General features: G+C 37.0%; 1 protein-coding gene across 1 annotated transcript in view; it reads right to left on the bottom strand.

Annotated features, from left to right (window-relative positions):
- Positions 1-280: 280 nt before the first annotated feature.
- LOC131164088 (uncharacterized) overlaps positions 281-11,500 on the bottom strand; it is a 90,131-nt gene continuing 78,911 nt past the window's right edge. Inside the window, exon 9 of the mRNA XM_058121049.1 lies at positions 281-740. Coding sequence (XP_057977032.1) covers positions 579-740 — 162 coding nt within the window. The 3' untranslated portion in view covers positions 281-578. The remainder of the gene's footprint in view (positions 741-11,500) is intronic.

Below are 11,500 nucleotides of genomic sequence, written 5' to 3'. Positions count from 1 at the left end.
ACAATGATGGAAAATAAAATTAAAAAAAAAAAGGTGTACGACAACGAGGACTCGAACAGAAACAAGGAACCAATGTATGACAACACTTCACAAAATTAAAAGATCAAAAGTGCTTAAGAATCTCTATTTCAAATGGCTGAAATTCACAATTCATAAATAGCAGCTTAGCATATGTAAACCTATGATTAAGAATAAAACATGATTTATGAACCAAAAAAATCTCAACCTTGCACAATTCATACAAAGTATCCATGATATGTATACATGCATAAGAGGATGCTTTAACTAATTGAATTCCAAATTATAATAAAATAATTACTTAACATAAATTGGCTCCCAAGGACGTACATGTAAGTACATTCAAAACCTTGGAGAACTGGATCTCTCACCTTTCCATTTTCATGTTCCCATTTCCCTTCCCCACTCTCACTTAAGTGGGCATTCCAGTAACCACTTGATCAATTACAAATGGACTAAATTCACAATTTTACTGTATTGAAACACACGTGTGCACGCATATTGAGCTGCAGTGCCTTCACGCAAGACAGCCCATGCATCGATACTCGCTGATATTGGGGTCAAAATTCAGAAGCAATGAACTGATCTATGTCCTTCTCAGCTGTTCGGGTAAAGCAAACCAAGAACTCCACATTACCCTCAGCACCCTTTAAGGGAGACTCAATCCATCCTTTGGTGTGGAAACCAAAATCTTCTACACCCTTTATGATCCTCTCAAGGACCTGAACAAAAGAACTGATAATCAGAACACCTAAATTCAATTTTTCTTAAAGTCAATGATAATAATTTCTGTTTGATTGATGAAAAAGTGAAATAATATTACATATGGAAGGAAAAAAACAGAATAAACTCATCAATCTTAAGGCAATTCCAAGGATTCTCTCATTTTCTTCCAACTTTGCAGCAACCAAATAAAGCTTTAAGATATTAGAAATGGTTAAAAGACAAATACAAACCCCTTGTGAGTGCTCATGGGATGATGGCTTAACCACACAAAATGGTTTTGAGAGAATTATCCCCCAAGCTGAAAATTGAGGATTTCATATTTTAACCACACATTTTCCATTAAAGATTTTTAAAAGTAAAACATCTAAAATTTTCCAAAGAGGATGCATAATTTAATAATTTCTTAGTAGCTGTTAATGGTTATTAGTCATTTAGCATTACTATTATGTGTTAAGATTTATACTAGTAAGTGTGAGTTAGTAGGGGAATTATGGTTGTTGGTATTGTACTTGACATGTATCATAAATAGAGGGAGAGATCCATCATTGAAGTTAGGTCTTCCATTTTACCCAATCATTCAACACGGTATTAGAGAATGAAACTGAAACCTAGACCCTAATTGTTACGACCACAATTAAAATCGAAGCCTAAAACCCTGAATCTGCTGCATGCGAACCATCACGAAGAATTTCCAGCAACACTATAGCCCTAGAAAACAACCAGCAGCTGCCGGAAGTCAGACTAGTCGCTGGAAACTTCCTGGGTGACACTGCCAGTTCAGGAACACAAAATCTACTATAGATTTTGCAAAAACAACACCATAGTCACCCAAAGATACTCCCAATCCGCCCTCCTCTCAAATCCCAACTCCAGGCAGTGCCCCATGCGATATCATGCGCCAGTTGAAGGCTGCCAGGGCCAAACCCACGTGCTGGCACGTGAAGTCACTTTCAGGCATGTTTTTGGCCTGAATCCATCTAGCAGCGCTTGAATCTCTCTATAAACATTAATGGAATTTTTTGAGATGTTTTCTGTCCAAAGATCTCACCTTTTTAAATTGCTCATGTGCGTCACCCGGAATGGTTGTTTGATGCTCGTGAAGCTGTTCGTCAATGGTAATTGAGTTTATTGGGTCTGAAACAGTGGGATTTGCTGTGTTTTTTATCCAACATTTTAATTCCTTCCATAGACCAAAATATCAAGCTGTTAGGCATGTGTTTTGCACAAAGATCCAATCTTTGTTTTGACCATAAACTTGTGGTAATCCGTTAGTTGTTTTTCGGAGTTAATAAAGGCCACTGGTGAGTCTTTTGGAGCAATGGTAGTGTTCATAAACTATTTTTGTGAGACTGGCAGTGATATATAAATTTTACACTGATTTGGCTGTGGTAGTGTCAGTGTTCACCTCTCCAATTGTTCCAGTGCTGTGTGTTGGTTTCTCTGAGTTTCTTGGTGCTGTGGCAACCTTGTACTGATTTATTTGTGACTCATTCATGGTGGGTCACCTTGTTCGTGGCTGTTCAGATTGTTCCAGCAATTAATCTTGTAATCACTGGTCTAAGTTTTCTACGATATCAATCATCTCAACAAGCATCTTACCACATTGCATCTTTGCCCAGAAAGGTAATCCTATAGTCTATATGTCATCTAGTATCTCACCCACTAGTCCTTAGGTTATCGATTCTATTGCCACTAACCATATAACAGGCACAACCAACTTCTTTTTTTCCCTCCGCTATTCTAAAAGTCTACCTCAAGTTACCCTTATTGACTGGTCAACTACTGCTGTTAAGGGGAAAGGAACAATAAATCCTACTCCTTCAATCTCTCTTTCTTATATTTTATACATTCCTAAACCCCCTTTCAATCTCATGTCAATTAGTAAGCTTACAAAGTCACTAAATTGTTTTGTCGCTTTCTTTCCTGATTTTGTGGTTATTCAGGATCTAAAGACGAGGAAGACAATTGGCACAAGATGTGAGGCTCGTGGGCTTTACTGCTTTGAATTGCTTTCTCCTCCCATTGCCTTCACAATCACAACTGCACTACTTAAAATCCATTGTCACCTTGGTTATTCGTCCTTGGACAAGTTGAAACAGCTAGTTCCTACATTGAGTTTTGTGTCAAATCTTGAGTGTGAGTCTTGTCAATTGGGAAAACATCATCATGTTCCCTTTGCTTCCCGGGTCGACAAATGGGTGGTTAGTCCTTTCATGGTAGTCCATTCCAATATTTGGGATCCTAGTCGTGTCACGTTGAAGTTGGGGTTTCGATACTTTGTTACATTTGTTGATGACTACTCAAGGATGACTTGGTTATATTTAATGAAAGATTGTTATGACTTGTTTAATATCTTTTGCACCTTCTATTCCCAAATAAAGGCTCCAATTGATATGTCCGTCAAGATACTTTGTAGTGATAATGCTAAGAAGTACTTCAGTAGCCAACTCATTGCCTATATGACTAATTCTGGTATGATCCATCAATTCACCTGCACCCACACTCCAAAAGAAAAAATGAAGCTGTAGGGCAAAGAAATAGACATATTCTTGAAGTCACTCGTACCCTATTTGTATCAAATGAATGTCCCCAAAGTTTTTTGGAGTGATGTTGTGCTCACAACTTGCTCCCTCATCAATAAAATGCCATCCTCTGTCCTTGTTAGTGAAATCCCATATACAGTTATCTTCCTTAAGGCTCCTTTGTTCTCCCTTCCTCCTTGAATATTCAGCTATGTGTCCTTTGTCCATCAGTTAACTCCAAGAATGAATGAGTTGGATCCTTATGCTATTAAATGTATTTTTCTAGGCTATTCCTATACTCAAAAGGGATATCGGTGTTATAGCCCCACTTTGAATTGATTCTGTCTTTGCTGATGTCACATTTTTTGAGTCTGCACCATACTACTCTGATTTCTTGAGTTCTATTGACCTTGATGAGTCCCTTCCCCTGCCCTGCCTTACAGATCCCAATCTATTCTATGTGCCCAATTCCCCTACATCTTCATCCAGTTTGAGTCCTTCTCATCAATTGGATCATCCAAATTTGCAGGTAGACACACAACTACTCGAGAGGAGAGCCTCCTCCAACTTCTACTACTGCGCCTCTAGTTCTCTCGTCAAATGATCTTATTTTCCATGATGTTGATACTACTATAGTTGTTCGGAAAGGAAAATGCACTTGACTCAACATCCAATCTTTAATTTTTCTTGTTATGATTTCTTGTGTTGGAAAGTTTCAAATCTGTTTAGTCAACTTTCCTATTTTTCTAAGATAATCTCGACTATAAATGTGTGAATATCCTAGAATACTTAGTTTCCTTTAGAAGTTAGCATCTTTGGTTCTTTCCTACTAATCTTTTGCTATACATCTATTTATACAGACTGGTACCTATGTTACGATTAATGAGAATTATTTCCACAAGAAGCTATCTCATTCTAGATGGTATCAAAGCTAGGTCCGGCTCTTGGTCTTGTGTAAACCCTAGTTTCCCTTGGTGGCTCCAATCTGACCCTAATCTCTATAGGGTTTTCTTCTTTCTTCAACTCTACCCTAATCTCTTTTGTTGCTGTAGCCATGGCTGAAACTTCAAACAATGCTAAACCCGAAACCAAACCTGAAACTAGACTTACCCATTCTGAACCTTACTCTATCCAAATTACCAATATACAACTGAATGAGGTCCACTTCCTGCAGTGGTCACAATCAGTCAGGATGTATATTCGTGCAAGAGGGAAGATAGGGTACTTGACTGGTGAAGTTAAGGAGCCCGAGAAGATAGACCCATCTTATGCTATATGGGATGCTAAAAATTCCATGGTGATGGCATGGCTCGTGAATGCTATGGATGAAGAGATTGGTGCTACTTACATGTGCTATTCTACTACAAAGGAACTCTAGGACAATGTGAGTCAGATGTACTCTAACATTGGGAATTACTCTTAGATTTATGAACTGCAGCAGAAGATCGGCAATACTAATCAAGGAGACTGTAGTGTAACAAGGTATTTTAATGTTCTTAAGGGCCTATGGCAAGATCTGGATTTATTCAATGATTATGAATGGAAGAATCCTGCTGATTGCAATCACAATAAGATGATGATGGAGAATGCAAGAATTTTTAAATTCTTGGCTGGACTTAATGATGAGTTTGATGAAGTAAGGGGAAGAATCCTACGGAGACAGCCTCTACCCCCACTCGGGGAAGTATTTTCCAAAGTACGACGAGAAGATTGTCGAAGGAGTGTGATGATGAAGAAAAAGGAGGATGAGACCGTGGAAAATACTGCTCTACTTGTTTCCAATAATCCTGCTCCTCATGCTGCTGGTAACACAGATTTGGCTACTGCCAATATTTCTGCACAGCGGCCTTACTCTAATCAAAGGAGGTTGGAAGATAAGCCTCGAGTATGGTGTGACTATTGCAATAAGCCACGCCACACTCAAGAAAATTGCTGGAAACTCCATGGAAAGCCAGAAAACTAGAAAAGCGACAAATCTGGACCCTCTGGCAGCAATCATGCAGTCCCTAAAGCTAATGAAGCTAATTTCCTAAGTGCTGAGCAGGTGGATCATCTTCTTAAACTGCTGAAATCTACTTTTGCCTCTGGTCTTCCTACTAGTTCATTGGCCCAAACAGGTGATAACTCTACTGCCTACCCTTGTTGCTTAAATCTTGCACCATGGATTATTGATTCTGATGCATCTGAACACATGACCAGTACCTCACAATTGTTTCAATCTTATTCTTCTTTGTTCTGGTAATAAAAAAATTAAAATTGAAAATGGAAGTTTCTCATCCATTGCTGGAACAGGTTCTATCCAAGTCTCTGAAAAAATAGAACTCAAATCTATCCTCCACATCCCTAAACTTGCTTGTAACCTGCTATCTATTAGTAAACTCTCACGGGATTCGAATTGCTGTGTCATTTTCTTTGATTCCCATTGTGAATTTCAAGACCAACTCTCGGGGAGGATGATTGGCAGTGGTAGGATTATTGATGGACTCTACTACTTCGATGAGACTTGATTCAACAATAAACAAGCTCAGGGTTTGAGTAGCAGTACTAGTTCTATTTCTGCACGTGAACAAATAATGTTTTGGCATCTTAGACAAGGGCATCCTAGTTTTCTCCATTTAAGACATTTGTTTCCTAGCTTATTTAAAAAATTGGATTGCAATTCTCTTCATTGTGATGTTTGCCACATATCCAAAAGTCACCGAAGCACCAATCAATCAAAAGTTTATCATTCTTCCAAACTTTTTTATTTAACTCATAGTGATGTTTGGGGTCCCTAAAAAATCACTACTACTTCTGGTAAGAAATGGTTTCTAACGTTTATTGATGATCATAGACGTTTGTATTGGGTGTTCTTATTGAGTGACAAATATGAGGTTAAATTTTTTTTTTCAGGATTTTTATAATATGGTTGAAACCCAATTCCAAACGAAAATTAGTATCCTTAGAACTGATAATGGTACTGAATATTTTAACAAATGTTTAGGAACATTTCTTTCAACAAAGGGTATTCAACATCAATCCACTTGTCGTGACACCCCACAACAAAATGGCATTGCTGAGAGGAAAAATGGCCATTTGTTAGAGGTTGCACGGGCCCTAATGTTTTCAATGCAAATTCCTAAATATCAGTGGGGTGATGCTATTTTAACTGCCTATTATCTCATTAATAGGATGCCTACTCAAGTGCTAAAATACATCACTCCCTTAGATTGCCTAAAAAAATTGTTTCCTACATGTCAGATAACATCAGACCTGTCACTAAAAGTGTTTGGATGCACTGTTTTTGTTCATATACCTACCAATCTTTGATCCAAGCTTTATCCTAGGGCAGAAAAATGTGTTTTCCTTGGATATGCTCCTAATAAAAAAGGGCACAAATGTTTTAACCCTCCGACCAGAAAAATTCATATCAGTATGGGTGTTGTTTTTATTGAAAACCAGTCCTTTTTTGGCCATAACTATCTTCAGGGGGAGGAAAAGGAAACTGAAGATGAGTTTTGACAAACCTCTAAGCCTCTTCCAAATGTTTTCCTTGAAATTGACATCCACTCTTTAAAGGGTCGGGAAATCAATACTTTAATTGGCGAAAATAATGGAAATCCTATTCTACCTATACAAGGCATACCTGATTCACAAACAATGAGAGAAGTACTATCAATATTCCCTCATCTGAGCTTCGTGTTTATACCAGAAGAAGAAATCATTAGAATAATAGAGCTCTTTCTTCAAATCCAGAACAAGGCCAATCATCATCACCTACACAAGTTGGTCCTCCTTAACATACCCAGGTACTTTTTCTTTTCCAGATCCTTGTTTTGATAATTCTTCTGATCTTGACCTGCCCATTGCCCTTAGGAAAGGAGTTAGAACCTATACCACACATCCTATTTCCAACCATCTATCCTATCATAGACTCTCCGATTCTTATAAGACCTTTACTTCACATGTTTCTCATCTGTTTATTCCAAGAACCATTCAGGAAGCACTAGATCACCCGGAATAGAGATTGGATGTTCAAGAAGAGATGGATGCACTAATTGCTAACGACACTTGGGAAATTGGTGACCTACAAGAGGGAAAGAGACTATTGGCTGTAAATGGGTATTTATAGTAAAATTCAAGGCTGATGGGAGCATAGAAAGGCACAAAGCAAGACTTATGGCGAAGGGGCTCACTCAAACATATGGAATTGACTACCAGGAAACATTTGCTCATGTAGCCAAGATGAACTCAATCCGTGTGCTACTCTCTCTAGCAGCTCACTCTAACTAGCCCTTATATCAACTAGATGTGAAGAATGTCTTCTTAAATGGAGACTTAGAGGAGGAAGTCTTTATGGATCTACCGCCAAGATTTGAAGGGAAAGGTGAAGGTGTGAAGATTGAGGAAATCATTGTACGGACTCAAACAATCTCCTAGAGCTTGGTTTGAACGCTTTGGGAAGGTAGTAAAGAGTCATGGCTACAGCTAAGGTCAAGCCGATCATACTATGTTCTATAGACACATGAGTGAAGGTAAAATGACTATCCTTATTGTCTATGTAGATGATATAATTCTGACAGGTGATGATAGCAATGAGCTAGAGAGGTTAAAGAAGATCCTTGCTCAGGAGTTTGAGATCAAAGACTTAGGCAAATTAAAGTATTTTCTTGGTATGGAATTTGCAAGGTCAAAGAAAGGAATTTTTGTTTCCCAACGCAAGTATATGCTTGATTTACTTGGAGAAATAGGTCTGCTAGGGTGCAAAGCAGCAGAAACACCTATAGAGCCGAACATAAAACTCCAACCAGCCAAGGCTGAAGAAGTGATCAACAGAGAACAATACCAAAGATTGGTAGGGAAACTCCTTTATCTCTCTCATACACATCCTGACATAGCCTTTGCAACAAGCGTGGTAAGTCAATTTTTGCACTCACCAAGACCCGAGCACCTTGATACTGTGTACAAGATTCTAAGGTACCTAAAAAGGACTCCAGGTAAAGGTTTATTATTTGGGGGACATGGGAATTTACAGGTTGAAGTATACACTGATGCAGATTGGGCTAGAAGTATTACTTATAGAAGATCAACTTCTGGCTATTGCACCTTTGTTGGAGGAAACTTGGTAACATGGCGCAGCAAGAAACAAAATGTGGTGGCAAGGAGTAGTGCGGAGGCAAAATTTAGGGCTATTGTTCATGTAATTTGTGAAGCACTATGGATCAAAAGGTTGTTGGAAGAATTAAAGATTACTAATTCACTACCAATGAAATTGTATTGTGACAATACAACATGAGGTAGACAAGCATTTTATCAAGGAGAAAATAGATGAGGGAGTAATTTGTTTTCCACATATCTCGACAATTGAGCAAGTAGTAGACATACTGACAAAGGGACTGCTGAAGAAACAATTTGAAAACTTCATTAGCAAGCTGGCCATGGAAGATATCTTCAAGCCAGCTTGAGGGGGAGTATTGGAAAGTTTCAAATATGTTTAGTCAACTTTCCTATTTTTCTACGAGAATCTCGCATGTAAATGTGTGAATATCCTAGAATATTTAGTTTCCTTAATAGTTAGCATCTTTGGTTCTTTCATTCTATTTTTCTGTTGTACATCTATTTATACAGACTTGTACCTATGTTACAATTAATGAGAATTATTTCCACAAGAAGCTATCTCATTCTAGAATAATATATGTCAAGTATAATACCAATGTTTATAATACCCTTACTAATTCACACTTACGAAACTCTTAACACATAATAATAATAATAATAAATGACTATAATCATTATCACTCCCCCTCAAGCTGTGGGCACGCAATGTAGGATCGATAATAAGAAAGAGTAGAGCAAGTGAGAACTAAGAGCCTCCTTTAATAGTTCTCTTGCTTTCCCCTTTATTCTTGTACGTCGTTTGTTTAATGAAATATCTCTCAGTGTGTTTCTTTCTCTATTCTTCCCTGTTCTATTCTTTCTTATTATCAATCCTACACTGTGTGCCCACAACTTGAAGGGTGATAATGATTATAGTCGTTTATCATTATTATTATGTGTTAAGAGCATGGTCTTAAATTTCCACGAAATTGTCAAAATTTCCGATTTCCATCACCCTCAAAATCGAAATGGCAGTCAATTTCCATCTTGCATAATTTCCCTAGAAATTTCAATGAATCATCCAAAAATTATCTAAATCTTGAAATTTTAGCGAACTTGTCAAAATTTTAACTATACGATGAAATTTCGTCAGAATTCAAATGAGAAATTTAGGAGTGAAGTGAAATTTCTATCTTAATTTATTTTATTTATTTTATCAAAACAAAAGATTATTACAAGTGCTTTTGAAATTATATGAAAAAATAAACTTACAGTAACATTTTATTTAACCATTCATGTCTATATTATCATTATTTGTACAATAAATAATATTTAAATGATTTGTGAATTTCATTTGTATTAACTGAATATATTTAATGTACATTATCTTACAAAAATGTTTGATACACATAGTATTTTACAACTTTTCCACCTCATACAAAACATAGATGTATTTAATTTGTAAAATGTTAATCCTAAAACTTATATTATTATGTTTGTTAACCATTTCTAAAGTTTCACAAAGAATTCCATGCTTTATTACAAATTTCCATTATTTTTTCAAATCAACATCGAAATTGAAATTTCCGTCGAAATTTCCGTACTTTTGGAGCTTCGAAATTTGAGTCGAAATCAAAATTTAAGACCTTGGTTAAGAGTTTCATAAGTGTGAATTAATAAGGGTATTATACTTGACATATATTATTCTAGAATGAGATAGCTTCTTGTGGAAATAATTCTCATTAATTGTAACATAGGTACAGGTCTGTATAAATAGATGTACAGCAGAAGAATAGAAGGAAAGAACCAAAGATGCTAACTTCCAAGGAAACTAAATATTCTAGGATATTCACACATTTACATTCAAGATTCTCTTAGAAAAATAAGAAAGTTGACTAAACAGATTTGAAACTTTCTGACACTCCCCCTCAAGCTGGCTTGAAGATATCTTCTATGGCCAGCTTGCTAATGAAGTTTGTAAACTGTTTCTTCGGAAGTCCCTTTGTCAGTATGTCTACTACTTGCTCAGTTGTCGAGATATATGGCAGACAGATTACTCCATCATCTATTTTCTCCTTGATAAAATTCTTGTCTACCTCCACATGTTTAGTTCTATCATGAAGAACTGGATTGTGAGCGATAGCTATTGCAACTTTATTGTCATAATACAGTATCATTGGTAGTGAATTAGTAATCTTTAATTCTTCCAGCAACCTTTTTATCCATAGTGCTTTACAAATTCCATGAGCAACAGCCCTAAATTCTGCCTCTACACTACTCCTTGCCACCACATTTTGTTTCTTAATGCACCATGTTACTAAATTTCCTCCAACAAAGGTGCAATAGCTAGAAGTTGATCTTCTATCAGTGATACTTCCAGTCCAATCTGCATCAGTGTATACTTCAACCTGTAAATTCCCATGTCCTCCAAATAATAAACCTTTACCTAGAGTCCCTTTTAGGTACCTTAGAATCTTGTACACAACATCAAAATGCTCGGGTCCTTATGAATACATAAATCGACTTACCACGCTTGCTGCAAAGGCTATGTCAAGACGTGTATGGGAGAGATAAAGGAGTTTCCCTACCAATCTTTGGTATTTCTCTATGTTGATCACTTCTTCAGCCTTTAGCTTGTTGGAGTTTTATGTTCGGCTCTATAGAGGTTTCTACTGCTTTGCACCCTAGCAGACCTATTTCTCCAAGTAAATAAAGCACATACTTGTGTTGGGAAACAAAAATTCCTTTCTTTGACCTTGCAAATTCCATACCAAGAAAATTCTTCAAGTTGCCTAATTCTTTGATCTCAAATTCCTAAGCAAGGAATTCTTTATCCTCTCTAGCTCATTGCTATCATCACCTATCAAAATTATATAATCTACACAGACAATAAGGATAGCCATTTTACCTTCACTCGTGCGTCTATAGAACATAGTATGATCGGCTTGACCTTGGTTGTAGCCATGACTCTTTACTACCTTCCCAAAGCGTTCAAACCAAGCTCTAGGAGATTGTTTAAGTTCAAACAATGATTTCCTCAATCTGCACACGTTGCCTTTGCCACCTTTCCCTTCAAATCCAGGCGGTAGATCCATAAAGATTTCCTCCTCTAAGTCTCCATTTAAGAATGCACTCTTCACATCTAGTCGATATAAGGG

The sequence above is a fragment of the Malania oleifera genome, chromosome 9, assembly GCF_029873635.1.
Source record: "Malania oleifera isolate guangnan ecotype guangnan chromosome 9, ASM2987363v1, whole genome shotgun sequence".
Lineage (NCBI taxonomy): Eukaryota > Viridiplantae > Streptophyta > Magnoliopsida > Santalales > Ximeniaceae > Malania > Malania oleifera.
Note: the sequence above shows the minus strand (reverse complement) of the source record. Positions and strands in the feature narration are given on the sequence as shown.